Below are 22,219 nucleotides of genomic sequence, written 5' to 3'. Positions count from 1 at the left end.
AGATAAATGGAAGCCTAAAATTAAGTGTATTTTATATTTCAATTTAATTAGATGTAAAATGTATGGAAAATGATTCAAGTGCTGATCTATAGAGATACGTACAGTAATATTAAAATATCTCTTTTTTATAATGCATTAAGGCCACTAAGTGCTTTCATATATATTATATCATTTGTGGATAATACTCATGCATATATACACATATGTATATATGTTTGATTTATGCATCGTTATATACAGTCCCACTTCTGAGCTGTGATTTAGACATACTAAGTGACTTACATCAATTGACAATGTTAATAAGTGGGAGAAGTAGCAGTTGAATCCTTTTTTTCTGACTTAAACCTAATGAGAGCTATTGAATAGACCATGCAGGTTATGCAGGTTTATGCTATGTCCCATTCACAGAGACAATCATGTGAATGGTAAATCCAAGAACTGGGCAGTGTACAACCTCCTCAGCTGTACGGGACCCTGCCAGTACCCCTTCCAATGCAAGCCGTCTCCCTCTGTCAGATTGGAGGAGTAGGCATGTACACAACCAGGCGTAGCTGATGGGACAAGTGCTGCTCATGGTGTAATCTAAGTACTGTAGAGCCCAGAGGAAGAGGGGACAAGTTTCTTTAGGGGATTACAGAAATCAATGTAATGAAAGAATTGACCATGACCTGGGGGAATTTAATATTTCTGTTATATTAATTTTAGGAATTATAGAGGCTGAATAATCTATTAAGAAATTAATTCAGAAAATTGAATTACCCCAGTGGCCCTTAGGAATGCCAGCTTAGAACGGAGAAGGGCAGCTTTCCTCACCTCCATTCCTAAGTCTATCTGGATCCCTAACCATCTAGTTTTTATTTCTTAAAGCACCACTGTCATAATTGGGATAACCCTGGTTTTCCATCTGTGTGTGAGATAACAACACCGGGGTCCTTTGTTTGGTTCTATAAATTGCTTAAGATGATGTCATGCTGATTACCATTCCCAGATTTCAAAGTAAAATTTTTTTGTTTATTCTCAGATAACAGTATAAACTTTCCATAATCCAGGCACCTGCTAGAGATTTCCAGATTTCAAAGTAAAATTTTTTTGTTTATTCTCAGAGAACAGTATAAACTTTCCATAATCCAGGCGCTTGCTAGAGATTTCAAAAAAAATCAAATAAAATCATTAGGACCCTCAAGTTTCACTGTCTGCTTTTCTGTGGGTGTTACCATTATTCTAGCCTTTAGGCTGGATCCATTGGAGGCATCTTTGATGGATCTCTTTTGAATCAAGGGCAGCTAATGTATCTAAGGAAATACTTGTCACATCCTTTCCTTTTTCTTCATTCTCCCTGTCTGCATCTACATAATCCACTTCTTGATTCCACACCAGGGGAGCAGCATGAAGGAATCCCCAGCTGGTCTTTGTTCAAGTCTAATTCTTTTACAGTCTACCTTTTATTCTCCTTCTAATCTCCGGTTCATATATTGTCACTTTTATCTGTTGTTCCCTGGCTTAACATTTCGCAATAGCTCCCATTATCAATTGCAACAAGGAATAAAATCGTAGGCTTTTATACTAAGGATGCTACCCTATCATATCATTGAAGAGTCACAGGAAACCCCCCACCCCCCACCCCGAACTTGCATTGCTTTTGTCAATGAAGCTGCCAAGAATGACCTGGGTTTGCAGTGGCTGGTTGGTTGTTTTCTCCTGTTCCTAAGTCATCTAAGACCCTATTGAAATGGGAGGAAATCCAAAGTGTCATTTCATGCTTCAATTATTCTTAAATAACCCCTCATATCTTCATCCTTCCGGGACGAAGCTGGGGGTGCAGCCACAGGAATCGAGGCAGCCACTGCGGCTGCGGCTGCGAGGGAGGGATCCAGGCAGCTATGGCTGCGAAGGCCTACTCTTGCATGAATTTCGTGCATCAGGCCTCTAGTGCATTAATAAAAGGACACATTTTATACATTAAAAATGGAAGGGAAGTTTTTAGGAGAATCCAAATCCCAAGAAGTTTGCTTTTGATTAACTTTGTTGTTCTTTAGTTGTCAGAATGAAAATATCAAAGAGCAATGAAAAATATTAAGAGCATAGCTAAATCATGGCATTTTCTCACTTAATGTAATTGGTGACTGCAGAATGCCAATAAACTAATACCACTGATTAAGTTTCTAAATAAGACTGCCAGCTATGTAATGCGCCTCTTTTAGAGGTGGCATTTTCAATACTGCTAGCCTTCAATCAAAGGAATACCATTTCACACTGTTGTGATGATGTTACTGGAAAGGAGATTTGGCTGGCCCTTGGCAGGTCTGCCTAGGCTGGCTTGTAGTGTGTGAGTTCTTTTCTTTGTTCAGGAACAGTTTCACAATACGAGTCCAAGTAACTATGAGGGAACATTTATTAAAGCTGAGGACAGTAAAACAAGAAAGGGCTTAGCATAGAAGAAGCAACAGGAGAGCCTAAGCTGGGCTGCCCTCGCTCTCTGGGAATTGAAGCTGTAACCTTGTCATATGTCTCTTTAACATGAGATATTTATTAATTTTCTGGAAAGAAGGCATGTATTACCTAGAAAGCAACCCCTTTGTTGATATGCAAATTCATAAACTATATAATAAACTTCTAACAATGGTACCATATTGAAGTGTGATCATTAGAAGAATTATGAAGCAGGATTTTCTGATTCACAACTACTTTAGACCAATTCCCTCCTGTCCTTCAATGTGAAGGTGGTATCAACAATTCTTTTGTTTTCTGTTCAGAAACATCCCAGGATCATATACTCTGTTTAGTGCCTGTTTTGACTGCTAAGCATCCAAGCTTTTGATTAAGTTAGAGTCATTAGTTTTAGGAAGCTTTCGATTAGCCAAACTGCTGTAATTAACATTCTCACTGTAATTTTCAGACTTTTATGCAGAACAAGGGCTGATGGAGCCGAGCATTTGTTTCAGTATCTCCCACTTATCTGGATCCAAACCAAGTTGAAATTCTAGATGAGAAAATGGTCCTGTTCAATCATCCTGTGTTGCCATGATAGCACACAGTCTATTTTCAACAGGGTTTCCTTTGTGTTCACCATGCTATCGCTCTCATATCTTTCATCAGTAGAAGGACTGGCTGTATGTCCCTTTTTGCCTGGGACAGTCCAGTTTACTTCCATTGTCTGAGATAAATAATTAATGGCCTGCCCTGTCACGATCAAAAGTGTGTGCTTTGGGCAAAAATTATATGGTCACCCTATTCTTTGGTGGAGAGAATTCAGTTGGTCTTTTAAAAGAGACTTCTCATTTATTCCACAAACAGATATTGTTTTAATGTATTTTTCTATTTTTTTGAAAGTAATTCATACATATCTTTCAAAATTTAAGCAATACAGAAAGATAAGAAGAAAGTGAAAGTTTCTTAAGAAAATTTTCTAAATTCTGAATTTATCTCTTATAGGTTTTGTTTTTTAGAAAAATAAGAATCAAAGAGCTGGGAAGGAAATTCCATATTTTTTTCTAGACTCAGAACTGTGTTTTCAAATGCAATTGTAGGCAGAAGACTAAGCTACACAACAAGGAGCCAAGGATTTGCTGTGGTGGAATTGGAGCTGGGCTCCTGTGACCCCTTCTAGCCTCATCCTTGCTTCCTGCAGGGGTCCCTGCATTAGCAGAATATTCTTTTGACTCATCAAAACACAACTGGAAGACGGTTTTGCAGAGGGAGATTATGTGAAAGTATTTTTTCGTGGTAAAGTCCCCTAAAAATGTCAGGTGTTACTGTTAATATTAATGCACTCAGGTGGAGGGAGAGGAAAGTTCACACAGTCAGTGGCAAAAACTGAGAGAGAAACCCAGTTCCCACGCCTTCCAGGGTGCTTTCCCAGCTCACCTCTGTGCTTCCTTCTAATGGCTTGTCTTTATCCACATTGACATTCAAATAATTGATTCAGTACTTAGTAGTGCATTTGTTTTATTTTTACCTTGTAATTATGCACTATTGTATTTTCATGTTGCTTGCGATATCATTTTACTATTTATATTGTACATTTTAACTCTGACTAGTGTACGACTATTTTCATTTGGTTCGCATGAATTATAATAAAATGGGAAGATCTTAGATAGGCAGTAGATTTATTTTGTATCCAAAATGCATTTATTGGGATGGTTCCCCACTCACCTCCACTTTGACTTCTGCTTCCTTCTGAAGGAGCACCCTCTGGAAACCTTGCCTTTCCTTCTCTTGGCTGACAGAGGACCATGGGGCACCAACACACGCAACTACCATTTGTACAAGGCTAACGATGGTGGTGATTTCACAGCATCCTGGGCATTTAACATCCAGATAGTAGGAATTGGACTCTGTACCAGGCGCTTCTTCTTGTGCTTCGTCTTCTCTCTTCTGGAGAGGGATGAAGGAGATCCTTAGCCAGAGGCATGCTAATATGGGGATGTCATTACCACCAGAAAGCTAGGCAGTAGATTTTTTAATAAAGAGAATAAACTCTCCATTGTGAGAGATACGACAACTGCCACCTGTGTGGCTAGGGTTCAGGACCTGGAAAAGGGCCATGCACAAATGATGACACTAGACAAGAAATATGAATTTGGAAATCATAGGGGGCCAGGTGGAGAACCCAACTCTACTGCAAGGGCTTCACTGGTGCCAAGGCCATGCTTGCTTTTTATTCAATTTTAGATACACATCTTGCCCTTAGAAGGGCAGGCAATTATGGTAGCAGACAGACTATCTTAAAGGTCAGTAAATATTAGTAAAGATTCACTTTGAGACTAGTAGATCAGGAAATTGCTTGAGCTACCATTGTCTCAACTAAATAATCGGTGCATAGCTTTAGCCCTTGCCAAAGCTCAAGGTCCATCAGTCTTCTGGGTTCCTTGTTTACACTTTCCTGATAGTGTAGATAATGGATAGCTTCCAGCACTCCATTTTTATATTTTCGCTAAATAGCAGATAAATGGAAGCCTAAAATTAAGTGTATTTTATATTTCAATTTAATTAGATGTAAAATGTATGGAAAATGATTCAAGTGCTGATCTATAGAGATACGTACAGTAATATTAAAATATCTCTTTTTTATAATGCATTAAGGCCACTAAGTGCTTTCATATATATTATATCATTTGTGGATAATACTCATGCATATATACACATATGTATATATGTTTGATTTATGCATCGTTATATACAGTCCCACTTCTGAGCTGTGATTTAGACATACTAAGTGACTTACATCAATTGACAATGTTAATAAGTGGGAGAAGTAGCAGTTGAATCCTTTTTTTCTGACTTAAACCTAATGAGAGCTATTGAATAGACCATGCAGGTTATGCAGGTTTATGCTATGTCCCATTCACAGAGACAATCATGTGAATGGTAAATCCAAGAACTGGGCAGTGTACAACCTCCTCAGCTGTACGGGACCCTGCCAGTACCCCTTCCAATGCAAGCCGTCTCCCTCTGTCAGATTGGAGGAGTAGGCATGTACACAACCAGGCGTAGCTGATGGGACAAGTGCTGCTCATGGTGTAATCTAAGTACTGTAGAGCCCAGAGGAAGAGGGGACAAGTTTCTTTAGGGGATTACAGAAATCAATGTAATGAAAGAATTGACCATGACCTGGGGGAATTTAATATTTCTGTTATATTAATTTTAGGAATTATAGAGGCTGAATAATCTATTAAGAAATTAATTCAGAAAATTGAATTGCCCCAGCGGCCCTTAGGACTGCCAGCTTAGAATGGAGAAGGGCAGCTTTCCTCACCTCCATTCCTAAGTCTATCTGGATCCCTAACCATCTAGTTTTTATTTCTTAAAGCACCACTGTCATAATTGGGATAACCCTGGTTTTCCATCTGTGTGTGAGATAACAACACCGGGGTCCTTTGTTTGGTTCTATAAATTGCTTAAGATGATGTCATGCTGATTACCATTCCCAGATTTCAAAGTAAAATTTTTTTGTTTATTCTCAGATAACAGTATAAACTTTCCATAATCCAGGCACCTGCTAGAGATTTCAAAAATTTTAAAAAATATGTTTTTATTGATTTTAGAGAGAGAGGAAGGGAGAGGGATAGAGAGATAGAAACATTAATCAGCTGCTTCATGCATACCCCCTACTGGAGATGGAGCCTGCGACCAGGGCATGTGTCCTGACTGGGAATCAAACCGACCACCTCTTAGTTCATGGCTCAGTATTCAACTGCTGAGCCACACCGGCCAGGTTCCAATTTTTTTAAAATCAATAGCTGGGTTGAGAGAAGTAACATTTTAAGGAAGAACAGTCATCTACATCAGTATTTCAGAAGTTGTGTTTGGCTAATGCTTATCCCAAGAGATTTCTCTTGCTCAGAAATGGCTACTCTAGGAATATGTAAATAAGGTTCTCATAATGAACACTAAACCAGCCTGTGAGATGAGCATCAGTCTATGGTATGTTTTTATTGCTAAATGAATCTGAATGAATCATGACCTGGAAGGGCTGGAACACAGAGACTGAAGAGTATTTATAAACGAGACTGGAATGGTAAGCAGGGAGCATTATGGAGGTCCCTGTAAATCACTAATGGGGAACCACTGGAGTATTGATTAGGGTTACGTTGCCGCTTAGGGAGTTCATTCTGCCTGTGGAGGTGGAGAACAAGATGGAAGAGATGTGGCTGCGCTAAGAGGGACTGGAGAGGGGGTGGCTGCAGTAATTCCTCAGGAGGGAGGTTGGCGGGACCAGGAGAATAAAAGTGGGAATGGAAACAGCACCGAGATGCATTCAAGTTGTGGTTAGAAAGCAGAACTGACAGGTTGAGTGGATATTGTTGGTGGAGAGGGATGGAAGAGAGAGAAAAAAGTTAAAAATGACTCCAGGTTTCTTATCTTTATGTATATATCAAATGTTGACTGATACATACATTGGGCCAGATACCCTTCTAGGCACTGAGGATGCAACGATGAGAAAGATACGAGGTGCTGACCTCCTTACATTCTGGTGGAGGAGACAGGCAGTAATTAAGTAAACTAATATACCTATTTTCATTAACCAGACCATGGTTTTTATCACCAAAACAATGGGAGAGGTGGGAACAGAAGTCAGAGAGATCAGGGAGAATGTGGGTGGTAGGTTACTACAAAAATGATCAGTAATTCTTTAGGGATACAGGAAATTATAAGTCACACATGTGTATGACTTATAAAGAAGTTTCCATACTGACTGGAGGAGGCTAGGGAGGCAATTTAAGTGATTGTGACATTAGTCCCCATGAGAAAGACAAATAACTGAACTAGGGCATGTAGGTAGTTGGGGCCTAGTCCTGAAATGAGCACACAGGAGTGGGTGCAGACTTTGGGTGAATAAGAGGTGTTTATGTTTAGATATGCTGATTTTGTTATGCAATGGGTCATCCAAGTGGGGAAGTCTAGTTGGAGATACCAGTCCAAGTATGTGGTTTCCCCACACATTCCCAAATAGGTGTGTAGGGGAGTGAAACACACAGTTACTGTGTTTCAGGCCTTCAGGAGGTCCCAGCAAACTTCAGAATTCATTAGGTAACTATTTAATGGGCAGCAATTCTAAAAACAGAAAGAAGTCTCAACTCCAGGTTCACAAGCTATTTATTTGTTCTCCCTACTTTGTTTTTGTCAAATTAGCTCTTTTATCATATATATAGCTTACTAATAATTTCCTGCTATTTCAAAGAAATTAAGGTCATAATGAAGGGGCAGAAAGTGCAGGTATGTGGCCATTGCTTCATATTATCTCACTTAGTCCACCTATGGCTTTTAGCTCTTAAAATCTGCCCCCCCCCCCCGCCGCCCCCTTAAGACATAAAATCTTTATGTGCCTGTGTGTTCTCACAAATAGACCTGGGAATGCCTGGAAAGCTCTAGTGCCAGAGGGAGGTGTCGGGAGATTATTAATTGCCTTATGCATTTAAATTCATTGGGAAGCAGAGCTAAATTTAGCCTACTTCATTACTTCAAACAGTTTGCTTCTATGTCAGGGAATATAAAATTCTTTCTGCCATTGCACTGTTGTCATGGGAGATTTGTTTCGCAATTGAATGAGTTGTGATATATTTATATATCTTTCTATATAAAACAGGTGAAAAATATTCATATCTTTTGCTATTTATTATTTGTTAAAATGAGGATAGAAACTTAAAATTTAAAATTACCAAACTGTGACCATTTCCAAGGACAGATGCATAGATTTTTGCTTATATCATGGCCTTATTTTCTGGTTGTACCTTGGATATTAAAGTCATTTTTTACTGGATTACTCATCATGAAATAAGAGAAAGCTTTTTTGGATAGGAGGAGAATGCATTTTATGTCAATATACCTCCACTTTCTCCTATATTTATGCATTATCTTTAATATGACTTAAAATCAAGGATCTGTACAGTGGTAGGACTGAAATGAGGTCTTTAAGATTGAGCTTCTAAAGCAGGCGTGGGATATACTCTGGTGTCTCTTTAGATCCCATAAATCTTTCATCTTTACTAAAGCAGGGGTGGGGAACATCCAGTTCTCGGGCCGTATAAAGCCCATGAAATCATTTGGTCTGGCCCTGCCAAGGCATTAGGGCTGAGTTAATTAAATGTCTGACCAAATACAGCAGGCTAATTTTTAAGTTGATAATTTTGTATGACCCAAGAATGATGTTATAAATATCCAAATGGCCCTTGCAGGAAAAAGGTTCCCAACCCCTGGCTAGAGCATGGGAACCACAAAGCCCTTTCTGTTTTCTTTGCCGTGCTAGCTCTGGTTAATCAGTGCATACATTTTGAATGACTGATTAATTTACAAACTACATTGTACTACCATGGAAATGATAACATCATAGTCAACAATCTGGGGTCCTTCTCCAATGTCCCTCTTACCCCTTTCAACACTCCTTCCACCAGTTTTTTTTTAGTTGAAGTGTAATTGACACATAACATTACATTAGTAGTTTCATCAGTTTTAAGGTTCTTTTTCATATTGCTAGGGAAGTGTTTTTATAGAGCACAGTGTAGTCTCCTGTGCTACCTAAGCTCAAAGGTGGAAATGAGAGAGGAGACGTGGGTGGGTGCTGTTCATTTTGTCTCAAGGGATGAGAAGTGATGCAGAGTGAATCTGCCCCAGAGCAGTGAGTCTGGATGGCGTCAGGCCACAGGAGCCAGGTGGCAGCCTCCTCGTGGAGGGAGAGCCGTCTTCAGCCTACAGCAGGCTGAGCAGCTCAGAGCCCAGTCCTAAGACCTTTGTCCCTCATTATAAAGGCTGGACTCTTTGAAAAATGGGGGTGGAGGTTAAAGTGTCAGCAACATAGGCATAATGAGACAAAAGTAAATTTGTAGACATGGCCTGAAGAGTCCCATCCCATTAAAAATTTACATGGATTAGAATTTTATTTACTCCTAAAATAAATCATGTTTTCAAAGGTTGTAAACACTATCAAGATAATTTGGGCACTTTGCACCCTGCATTCCAGATTTAAGGGGAGTTTGGGTTGTTTTTCTGAGTAATTCCTGTCAATTCAAGTGTCCCTAAATTTTTAAAGTAATTGACCATGTTTTAGGGGATATTTTCACTTTTATTTTAACTGAATCATTGGATATATTTCACTACACTCTGTTGGCTTTCTTGTTTAACAGAGGACAGTAGAGAGTTATGTGGATAAACGCATGGGTACAACATATGGCCCTCCTGCAGGAAAGAAGATGACTGTTTTTATCGATGATGTGAATATGCCAATTATCAATGAGTGGGGAGACCAGGTATGTCGAGTCTTATTGTGCACTTTCTTTAATTCAACATGGACTTATTCTTGATGAATCAGTATTTTTCTGATTTTCCAACATATAATTCCTGAATTCCCATCAAGTGCATTGATTTGAAGCATTCAAGAAGTTAGGTTCCAGCATATAAAGGAGTGACATTTTCAGTCTGAAAGTTGTCTTTCCTAGGTTACTAACGAGATAGTACGGCAGCTGATGGAACAGAGTGGTTTTTATAACCTAGAGAAGCCTGGGGAGTTTACCAGCATTGTGGACATTCAGCTTTTGGCAGCCATGATCCATCCGGGGGGTGGACGCAATGATATACCCCAAAGACTCAAGAGGCAGTTCTCTATATTTAACTGCACGTTGCCCTCGGATGCTTCCATGGACAAGATCTTTGGTAAGATGAGTGTTGATGGGGCTTGGGGAGGGAAGAGCAATTCCTTGTGTTCCAATGAGAAATATATTGATAGAGGTCAACACAGAGGGAGCACTGGGTGGCTCCTTAATCTGTTCCCCTTATCAATCTCTAGTACTGTATTTTGTTTATATAAGGACTTATATAATGCGATCATTTCTTCATGGACACACAAATTTGAAGTCTGGATTGATACAATATCAAGCCAAAGGTTTATATAGCTGGTACTTCAACCAACCCGTATAATGATTCTGGCCAAAGAAATAATTTTGCACAGAAATAATTTTGCACTGAGATTAATTATAGTCTCATCTTCCGAATAATTTATAGAGTAATAAATCATTGATTGATTACATATGTAGTATTTCAGGAATAATTTTATTGAAGAAACAAGCCCAATAGATAATCATAATTATTTAACTGAGTAATAAAAATGATTTATAACCAATTTTGGAATTATTCTTTGCAGAAAAAGAGTGTAAGTTATGTCATTTGTCTTAAGTATTAATTTAGTATTTCTGAACCTGATACTGAGAAAAAACTCCTAAGGATTACCCTAATTAATTTCTGGCAGACCAAAATGTCAACTTAGCACCATAGGCAGTGCCTGCCTTCAATTACAGCAGTGGGCAAAGGTTTGAAAACCAAATGACATGTGAATTATCTAGACTTGGGAAAAGTAAAATGGAGCAGAAAGTATGACTGTTACCATTTTTAATTATCTTCTTTGGGGTTTGGGGCCTGGAAAGTTTTATATATAAGGTAAATTAAAATATTTTGTAATGCATGAAAATGCAACAAATGAATGGAGAAACCTTAGAGCAGCTATGAAATCTTCCTCTTTCTTATCTCTTTTATAAGGCATCTTTATATATTTATCAGTTACCCATTTAATAATATTGAATTAGTTCAGCTAGAGTTGCAGTAGTATTTCTTAATCAACTTTTCAGTATTTGAGTGCTAACCTTCTTGAACTTGTATCTACTTTTTAGGTGTTAAAGATAAGAGAACATACTACAAATTTCCTTAATTTGTAGTTGTATATTAAAATGTGTAATTATATTTGTGCAAACTCTGCATTATAATGTTTTTCATTTTAATTTAGTTGATGTGAACTGTCAGTCAAACTGTTATGCGTCTTTTCCCCTTTCAGGTGTCATTGGGACAGGCTACTACTGTATGCAAAGGGGTTTCTCAGAGGAAGTGAGAGATTCAGTGACAAAACTGGTTCCCCTGACACGCCGACTGTGGCAGATGACGAAGATGAAAATGCTCCCCACCCCTGCAAAATTCCATTACGTATTTAACCTTCGAGATCTTTCCAGGATCTGGCAGGGAATGCTGAACACCACCTCAGAGGTTATCAAGGAACCAGATGTAAGTAATACATAAGAAAGAAAGACAGACAACATTGTTATTCACCATACACCCTAGATTTTCTTAGTAATGTAATCTTTAGTGGAATTATGACAATATTTTTAGATGTTTTAGAACAGATATTTTTTCTTTGCTGTTTTTAAATGAACACAAATAAAGAAACAGTATGTCAGAAAATTTTACTTAAAAATTCTAATTAATTTAAGGTTTATGTTTAAGGAACTGGTATACATAGTTATTTTCTGTTAATAGAGTAAAAGGAACAATTGATTTTCTTTTCTCATCAGACGGTATTTTTTAAAACTAAATAATGGAACAGATCACTGTTGATTTTATTGTATAAGAGTCTTCATATTTTAAACATGACATTTTAACTTAAAAAGTAATTATCTTTAGAAATAATCAAAATTAAAAAAAGAAAACATTTGTTGTTATTCATTCATGATCTTTCCTTTCCATATCATTGAATGCATTGAAAGAATTATGTATTGCTAACATTGAATGGAGGCAGAATAGAAGAAAGAAAGTTCATTTGACAGAAAAATGAGCATTTGTACATCCACTGGAATATAATGGTTCCTAGCATTATAGAATTTCCTTTGAATAAGGAACCAAAGCATGGCTTGTGTGCTCAGGCTAATGTGACCTTGGCCTCTCTTTCAGCCTTTTATGGAACCAAAGAGGTCGTTAAGCAAATGGGTTTTAGGGCACATAAAAATACAGAGAAAATTGAGATATCAACTACACGGTCACTAGGCACAGTATGTTGACTATTTAAAGGAACAACGTTACCCAGATGCTCACAAAGTAGGAATCTGCACTGGTTGACTCTAAGACAAGATATTTTGGTGAAAACTTACTCTCCTTGTTACAGCAAAGTGAGAGCCATTTTAACAGCAATGAACATTTTAACTTGATTTTTCCTTCAAAGTTATTGACAAATTAATGGCATGATGGAATAGAGTTCTCCAGCATTACTTTTTGAGTAGCCATTTTTTGATGTTTATTTTAAATCAGTATAAATAGTTTTAGCAATTGGTTTTTATCATGAACTTTTATTTTAATGGAATTATTGGATATATTTCACTACACTACTTTTATATTTTGGCAACTAAATGGCATTCTATCATTAGAAATATAATGGCTTAAAAACCCTTCCAACTTGCAAAATGTTGCCAAGTTAAGACATTTCCACCAGTCTTTCATATCAATGAGCTTAGGCAAACATTTGTTCTGCTTGCTATAGGGACAGGTGTGTTGGGCCATTATTTCCTTAACTTCCAGTTAACTTTTGGCCCTGAATTATCTAGCTTAGGTGATTGCCATTTTTTTCTTTTTTTGCCTCAAATTATCATCATATGGTGTTAAGTAAATATACCTTTGTAATACCTCAACTGTATAAGTGAGAGTTATTTATACACTGCATTTTATTTTATGGTCTGGCTACATGACTAATACAGACTAATTTATCATAAACATAAGACTTTTAAATAGAATATTTGTTGGTTGATCAGAGTGATTTTAGTATTTTGTCTAGAGATGTTTTCTTTTTCATTTAAAAAATGGAAATGAATAGAACCTACTTTCTGTTTAATATTCTTGAATGACACAGATTTGAAATGAAGGTAAGTATATCTTAACCCCAACTTTTCAAAATGTAGCACCTTAAATCAGTAAGGATAGTACTCTACAATATCGTGACCTTGAATTCCAATCTCTGGCATAATGGCAACCAGTAGCACATTTTCACTGTGCTTTCTACAGGAACTGTTAAGGCTCTGGAAGCATGAGTGTAAACGCGTGATAGCTGATCGTTTCACGGTGTCAGACGATGTGACCTGGTTTGATAAGGCTTTAGTAAGTTTGGTGGAGGAGGCGTTTGGTGAAGAGAAAAAACTCTTGGTGGATTGTGGAATCGACGCTTATTTTGTGGATTTCTTGAGGGATGCACCCGAATTGACAGGTAAACTATTGAAGCAGAATTTGAAATTCCCCGAAGGGATATCTGAAGACAATAGATTTGTCCAGTAAACTTTACTGAAACAAGCCTGGGACCATGCTAAGCATGCAACAAATATAGAATGAATATATAAGTGCATACTCCTGGAGTTCAGAGTTTAACTACTTTTTATGCACATGAGTCTTGGATATTAAGGTAGAGTTGGGAAACAGGATAGGACAGAATAGAGCACTTGGGACTTACAGCTGTCACACAGACGTAGATGTGAGGAAGTGACTTGTCACACATTAGCTGGGCAAGTCTCTGAACTTGACTGAACCTCATTCTCCTCATTTATAAAAATGGAAATATTCATATAGGCATCATGGAGCACTGTGGGGAATAAATGAAATGCCGTCTGCAGAAGGGCTTGGGCCATCTGTGGCTCATAGTCACTGCCGAATGAAAGGCAGCAAAAATGATGATTATTATTTGGGTCATCCCGAATGTTCACAGTCAAAAGAAGAACCTCAAACTATCTGAGAGGGCCATTGCATATAATTAGAAAGAGATGGGCGATGTGGAGGCAAGCTTTTGTGGCTATGGTTCCATGAAAAATTGAGACATACTTTACTTTTCTTACGAAAAGAAGTATTGCTCCAATTATTTTTTTCCCTTAGAAATTTTTTCTTTCTTTTATTGAATGACCTCTTCTGAACTGAGGATGAATTTTAAGTTAATTTCCAAATTTAAAAAGGCGTGTTTAAACACATGCTATGTATATCTTTTAAATGATTGAAAATGACAAGGCAGCCCCTTTCTAGATTTAATAAGGATGTATGTGATCCCAGTTTCTGATTGAAAAGTGTAAAAGGAGGTTTATTGCTGGCTGTGCAGTTGGAAGGGACCTTCCACAGAAAGACGCTGACACATTTTATTTTAAATCAGGTCACACAAATACAAAAATGCAGTAATGGTAAGAGCATTTGCTAGGTAATTAGAATTTATGTATTTTATTTCCTCTAATTGAGAAAGATACATATTTAGATTATGATTTTCAAGGAGCAAAGCACAAATGCTTTTTAGGGTGGGTGGCATCTTGAGGCAAACAATCTTTTGTGACTTCAAAGCACTGTTCCTCGAAGCTTGAGTTGAACATTGATGAAACAGTGACGTGACTATTGAAATAAGTTAGAGCTTTGCAAATAGGCCATGGTAATGATCATGTTAAATCAACTTCCTTTCCTTGTCATAAAAAGGTTAATACAAAATTATATTCGGACAGGGTCAATTGAAAATAATTAGTATTAGATTTGGAGGGCCCACTCACTTTTTTAGTACCCAGTGAATTTCTAAGTTATTATTAGTATATTCAATGAATGTGTCACTTTTTTTTCCTGTTACTGTTACCTGATAGTGAATTTATATGTGCTCAGTTTAGCTTTTTCTTTGGTATTATGCTTTATAGTCAAAGTTGGAAAAGTGTTAGGCTTGTATATGATATGTTTCTAATGAAAAATATATTGCTTTAAATATTTTCCCAGTGAAATAATTCAATATGTGTATTTATTTAGGAAATCATTATTCTTTTTCTCTCAACCCTCTACCTCCATTCCCTCAAATTTACTTCTATCCTTACCACTAACCTGAAATTTCTGAATTATAAAAATTGCCTGAACAGATGCAATGATCTTTTTATTCTTATTAAAAATAATTTAATTCTTAGCCTCTGTTGCTGATATTGACGTTACATTATTACTTTATTTGATCTTCATTTGGATGATTAGGTGAGTATCTCTGGGAGGATCCTTGAAATGACAATGTTCAACTATGGATGCAATTTAATTCAGTATTTATAAAATTATTTGAAGTTGGCCTTTTCTGGACAGGAAAGAACTATGACTGTATAGGATCACAATAATTCTAATGCTTTTAGTATTTGTTCCTTTCTTTTATAACAATACATAATATGACATTTAGACAAAAATCAGTGTTATGTAGTATTAAATTATGGAGTTATGAGTGTAGTAATTTACATTGAAGGAAGTAGGAAAGCCCAGCAAGTTGAAGACATTTAAGTGATTCTTTTTTCCCCAATCCCAGGAGAAACATCTGAAGAGGCTGATACTGAGATGCCCAAAGTTTATGAGCCAATTGAGTCTTTTGATCACCTAAAGGAGCGTTTGAATATGTTCCTGCAGCTCTATAATGAGAGTGTCCGTGGTGCCGGCATGGATTTGGTGTTCTTCGAGGATGCGATGGTCCACTTAGTCAAGGTCAGTGGCCACACCCATTAGTGCCTCCCCAAAGTGACAGACTGTTGGTTTCACACCAGAATTTCCCCCTCCTCTTCCATTTTCATCTCCTAGGAGAATTTTTAGTCTAAAAATAAACTCAGTGCTATATGCCAATTTAATTTCTAAAGTGAATGCAATATGTCACACATATAGGCTTAAAATCAGAGCATGTGTACTTCAAATGTGTGATGTGATAATTTTATTCACTGTTGCTGCTATATAGCTTCCAGCTCAATATTTTCACTACATAGAATCAATGTGGTTGACATCTGAGTTCAAAGTACAGGCAAAAATTCTGATTACTTTTTTGCATCATGCAAAAGATAACTATAAAAAATAGTGCAAAACTTTTGAAGACATTATGTTAAGCAAAATAAGCCAGTCACAAAAAGACAATTACTGGATGATTCCACTTAAATGAGATACCTAGGGTAGTCAAATTCATAGGGACAAAAAGAAGAAAAGTGGTTGCCAGGGACTGGGTGGAAGGGAGAATTGGGAGTGTTTCATGGTATAGTTTCATTTTTGCAAGATAAAAATGGTTTTGGAGATGGATGATGATAGTGATTGCACAACAATGTGAATGTACTTACTGCTATTAAACTATACCCTTAAAAATGGTTAAGATGATAAGTTTTATGTTAGATGTATTTCAGCACAGTTAGAAATAATAATAAAAAAATACGGTATGAACAGTTGACTTCCAATTGGATAAAAATTCTGTTAGAATGAAATCTAAAAAGAAAATAGTTTCCTTTCTATTTTACCATATTAGTCATTGAAGTATCCATTCATCAGGCAGTTGATCCTCTAAGGTTGCAAATAAAATATATTATTCACTTGATGACTTATATGACCTAATTTATCTGTGATGGAAGACAATGACATTTAAAATTGGTTGCTGATATTCTCATGTCATTTACGTGAATTACTTCTTTAGACTATATCCTTTTAGTTAGAAGACAATTCAAGGCTTTCTTCCATTACTTAGGTTTAAACAGGAGGCACGATCTCATAATTATAAGTTGTCCTCTCTAATAATTACGGAATCTTAGAAATAGAGAGGATTGTAGGGGCTATCTAGTCAACCCTCCCCCCTGAAAATGGAAGAGTGGGAGAAAGGTATTTCTGCAAGGCTGGAATAAGTCTGGGAGAGGGAGGAAGACAGAGAGTTTGTTCGGGGTTAGATCTCCCCAGCATGAGGCATTTAGCTTGAAAACTCTAAATTCTCTAGAACCTGAGACATCTATACTGAATTATATATGCAAATGTTCTTTCAAAGCTAAATATAAATAACATTTTGAAATTAGCTCCTAATTAATAGTTGAGTAAGAGTTATGAGTTTCAGGAAGCATAGATAGTCTGCCAGATTTAATGATTAAAAGGAAGAAGAAGAAAAAAAGAAAAACATTTTCTGAATAAATAATATCAAGACAACTTCATGACTAAGTACCTACTGGAGACAAAATCTGATTGGCCTGGGATTTCATAATTGCTCAAATTGAAGATGAGGTTATTTATGTTAGACTCATGCTTGAGGAAGTTCCCTAGAACTGTCTTTTTTTTCTGTGTTTCACAGCACAGATGATGACTGGTGAGCATTTCTTCACTTTGGGCATGACATTCAAGACTTGGGTGCCTTAGCACAGGGTCCTTGACTGTGTTTTTCCTCCCTCTCAGAGCATTTAGTATGTCTGTTCTGGAATTGGCCAAGTAATTCATGACTGGATTTTGAGCTTAAAGGTTACAATTTTCACAGTCTTCTAGGATGACCATCTCTTCTACACTCTTGTTTTCTGTGAAAAATACATGCGAAGTTTGTGTCATGCTGGTGTGAGTCTTAAAATGTGTGACCTAGTTATAAGACATGTTAGAAACCAAGAGACAGAATTTAAGATAAAATTTTAGCAAAACAGGATGTGATGTGAGACCAAGCATATTTCTTAATGCTTTTCTTAATTAAAATAAGGATTTTCTTTTAAAACAGAGATATTTCTGTGATATCTCTTTTGTGTCTTTGGTTAACGTTCAAGCCCTAGCGTGTACATTATTTACGATCTAGCACCTGCCTCGAACTCCAGTTGCATGGCTCATGCTCTGCTTGGTTTGTAATCCAGAAAAAAAACAACTTCTTATGATGAAACACATCCTGATTGCAGGACATCTCACCAATACTGCATGCCCAGCAGGTGCTGCATTGTGTAGATTGATCTTTTTGTGTGTTCCTCTTTCCTGCGGGATGATAAGTTCCATGAGGGCGGGCATCCAATTTGTTCACCTCAGCATTCACTGGCTGGAGTACTGCTGAGACAGGCGCACTTGAGCTGCTTGATAAATAGGTTTGGAGTGGAACCAAGTCTCCAATATAGCCCTACCTCACAGATTCCCACAACAGAGACAGGAAAATGGTTTTCATTTCCTGGGGCTCACACTGAATTGGGGGAAATAATTCAAAAGCCAAGAATAGTCAGTATGAATAGAACATAGATTATTCCTGAATCCTGAGAAAGGATGTTTAACAAAACCTTGGCAGAGTGCAAAGCCTGAGTTACTCCAGGAAGCTTCCCCAGCCACAGGGAAGTGACTCCTTCTTAGCCCCAACCCACTCTCTAGAGAAAAGTGGGTATTACTCTAATACCCCAGGCTTAACCTGCAGTTAGGAGGGAAAGATCATTATCATACAAGGTGAAGAATGCATCAAGGAGAATTGTGCACTGAATTCCCTCTAGGTGGGATTGGAGGCCTGATGGTGTAAGTAGTTCATTCAATACCAGTAAAAGCCAAAGAAATATGAACTTTTATCACAATGGGGAGTTGGAATGGTCTGGGGCTACTGACTGGAATAGAGTGGACTTCTGGTTGGTGAACCCATAGGCACTTCTTGGTAGATATCTTAGATATCACTGTCTTGGCCAAATAATAAGAGGGTGTTATGCTTATTTTCTTCTTTAAAAGTAAATTCTGTATCTATGCCATATTTGGGGAATTTTCTTCTCTTCAACTTAAACTGTCATATTTCAGATGTGGAGGATATTCTAATCAATTGTGGGATCTGTATTCCAAAGGTACATGTTTTGAAATTTCTTTTTTTTCCCTATCCCACTGCAGTAGGTTGGGCAAACTAAAGGAAACCTTTAAGTCTTCTTTGTTTCTCTTCTTGAAGACCCAGGGCAAGCCACAGTCGGGGCTGACTGCTGACTTACCTACACTGGTCTCTTTCTAGTTTCCTAAAGGCACACCCCACATTTCCTACTCTGTTCAATATTACTAAACACTGTTCTATTTCAGTAATGCCCTTGTTCCTCCAACCATTATCCCTCTCCGTTCTGACCCTGAGAAATGTACATCTTCCACAATGCTATGTAGAATAAGTAGGAAAAAATGGAATATTTACATGTTGGATGATATATGCTTTTTCTGTTCCATATTCTAGATCTCACGCATCATTCGCACTCCCCGGGGAAATGCCCTCTTAGTTGGGGTTGGTGGATCGGGAAAGCAAAGCCTGACAAGGTTGGCTTCGTTCATTGCTGGCTATACTTTCTTCCAGATCACACTGACAAGGTAACAAGGTTTAACTTTAATTAACCATAAATGGATTTGATAAACAGTTCTCAGAGGCCACCTGAAGTTAAGAATGCATTTTGCTAGGAGACATATATAATACTCTTTGTAATACTTTAAGCAATAAAACAAAATTTAAAAAAAAAGAATGCATTTTGCTTATACATAAAAAAATCACAATAGTTTTTCTTCTTCATTGTTGACTTATCATCTTTCCATTTCAACTTCTGTTATGAACCGTGAAGATTTCACATTAATAATTTGCTTTTGAAACATTTCAGCATCTCATTGTGGTGAATAGCTGGCTTTGTCTTTATGTTATGCATGATGCGGGTATTATGTATATTCCTTTTAGTGCATCTCAGAGGAAATTTATCCCTACTAAATGTTAATTCAGATTTCAAGAATATTAATAAACTGGAAAAGTAGATGAAAAATAATACAGATTTACTTATTCAGACATTCAGAAATATTAATTGAACACCACCTATGTGTCAGGCACTGGCGAGGTACTGAGGAGTACATGGTAAGCAAGGTAAACCTGACCTGTGTTATCACGGAGTTTACAGTAATTCAAGGTGGACAGTTAGGTGAGCAACTCAATCGATATATATGATACATAGGTGCTATCTATGATAAGGAAATAAATGCAGACCCGGTGTTGTTGAAACAGGGGGAGGACTCCTAACCTAGTCTAAGTGATGGTTGGAAAAGGCTTCCTGGAGGAAGACATGTTTCAACTAAGACCTAAATATGACTCAAAATTATCTCACAGAAGAGGGGCAGTAAAGAATGTTCCAGGCAAAAAAATCAGAACATGTGAAGTCACATTCGAGGCTCTGGAAGAAGTTAAATATATCTGGGTATTCTGCGTATATAGTCTAGAGGATATATAAGGTGGGGAAAGGAAGAGAAATGGAGTCCTTTGAAAGTGTCATATGGATTTGGACTTTATCCTGGAGCAATAAGAAACCATTAATGAGTTAACCACTGAGGGAAGCATGTCAGATTTGTATGCACAGTACAGAAAACAGGTGGAAGGAGCTAAACCAGAACAGGTATAGGGCTGTCTCAGGGATCCAGGCAAGAGATGGTAGTGCAGTGAGTGGTAGCAGTGAGAAAGGAGCAAAGAGGACAGACATATTCAAGAGATTATTAGGAAGTTGAGCTTTTGGATTTGGTCTATCCTGGTTCTGGCTTGGGAAACTAGGTAAGTGGTACTGCTCCTCATCAAGATGGGGAACCCCAGGAGGGTTGTCATCAGATATATGTGATATATGTGTGTGGTACAGGGAGAACTATGAAGAGAAAAGTCAACATGAAGAGATAAGCAGGGGTAATGCAGAGATGCTAAACAGAATTTTAGAGTTAATGAAGATGAGAAGCAGCAGGCCAGTTTGGGAAGTTTAGTTGGGTTAAAAATTATTAGAGGTTAATTTCTAGGTATAGGAGCAGAAAGTCTTGCCTATTGGTCATTGATATAGAGCTGTGGCTTGGCACAATAGGGAAAGCATTTAGCTGAACTTGTCTCATTGATGGAAGTCCATAGATACATGCACAAAGCTATTTCAATCTTTAAAAGCACTTTGTAGATTAGCCTCTTTTATAGCTGAGACTCCAAGAGGCAATGTCTTACTGGAAATCCCAGATCTACCTGGGAATTGATTACAATATTACTGGTTTCTGGTCTGCCTTGACTTTCACTACACCCACTGCCATGGTAAAAAATCTTATGACTCCCCTCTTCATGAAAAACTATTTCCTCTGCATGTCATACTGGGAATGCTCCATTACTGATGAAAAGGGTGTCAAGGCCTCCTTGCTTTCTCATAGTCTTCAAGAGACCATCCTGCTGCTAAGCCTTTGCACAGCCATGTGGCCAAAGGTCAAGGAGCAAGAGCCTCAGGTTTGGAAAGCATGGCCATTTGTTAAGGGGGGACTGTTTTTTAAAATTTGAATCTCTCAGATCTCACTTCTCTAGAAGTCTTTTTAAAATATTGATGCATGGTAGTGGTACTTCTGGTTCTAGGGTTTAGGTTATAGAGGTTAAAAAAGCACAGAGTATAGAAGTTAAATATTTCGTAGCTTAAAAAAAATCAGAAGGCTATTTGCTCTTGTGCTCTGAACTCAGAGTTTATTTAATGACACAGAATTCAAATAATAATTTAGTAAGTCTGAGTCTCCAGGGCTGGAATATTTTTATTTTCATTTTTGGTGCTAATGGGCTACTCTGTACTGGGACCTCTCTAACATTTCATGATTGCAAGCTAATTTTCATCAAAGTATTGCTTTTGACAGTGAAAGATTTATATTGGAATATTTTATAATGTTTCTACCTATTCTACTACAGTGTACTGATTGCTTAGCAAACCCTTTCATGTGGGATCCAAAGATGTATTGAGAATAATTGTGTTAGGGATGAGGAGGCCACTGTTTATAATAGGGCATCTCCCTCATCCCATATCATGAAGGCTTGAAATGATTTAGTTTAGTTTGATTTAATTTGTGAGGTATCTTCTAAAATATAATTGCAGATGGTGCTTAGTATATATTCCAATTTGTCTCTTCTATTATCATTACCAAAAATATTTTCAAAAGGAAACATAAACACATCCAGGTGACATTTAGTTGTGGTAAACAGTACATTTTTGTTCCAGGTTTACTTTTCACTCTAGATCTCTTTTTTGTGTGTAAAACATTAATTATAATGCTTCACAAAATGTGGAGTTTTAAAAATCAAGTTTATCTTTGCAAGTAAATGTGTTACTCGATATTAACTAGACTTATTGTGATTATTTCACTATATATATATATACACACACACACAAATCATTATGTTGTATACCTGAGATTAGTATAGTGTTATACAGCAATTAAG

The 22,219-nt window shown here is 37.3% G+C and overlaps 1 protein-coding gene across 1 annotated transcript in view; it reads left to right on the top strand.

The window, feature by feature from the left end:
* DNAH5 (dynein, axonemal, heavy chain 5) overlaps positions 1–22,219 on the top strand; it is a gene marked incomplete at its 5' end in the record, with an annotated part of 180,665 nt that overhangs the window by 99,831 nt on the left and 58,615 nt on the right. Inside the window, 6 exons of the mRNA XM_014543525.1 lie at positions 9,621–9,743; positions 9,933–10,146; positions 11,318–11,541; positions 13,306–13,504; positions 15,584–15,756; positions 19,211–19,341. Of these exons, the coding sequence (XP_014399011.1) occupies positions 9,621–9,743; positions 9,933–10,146; positions 11,318–11,541; positions 13,306–13,504; positions 15,584–15,756; positions 19,211–19,341 (1,064 nt within the window). The remainder of the gene's footprint in view (positions 1–9,620; positions 9,744–9,932; positions 10,147–11,317; positions 11,542–13,305; positions 13,505–15,583; positions 15,757–19,210; positions 19,342–22,219) is intronic.

This window comes from Myotis brandtii, unplaced genomic scaffold (genome assembly GCF_000412655.1).
Source record: "Myotis brandtii unplaced genomic scaffold, ASM41265v1 scaffold328, whole genome shotgun sequence".
In the NCBI taxonomy this organism is placed as follows: domain Eukaryota; kingdom Metazoa; phylum Chordata; class Mammalia; order Chiroptera; family Vespertilionidae; genus Myotis; species Myotis brandtii.
Note: the sequence above shows the minus strand (reverse complement) of the source record. Positions and strands in the feature narration are given on the sequence as shown.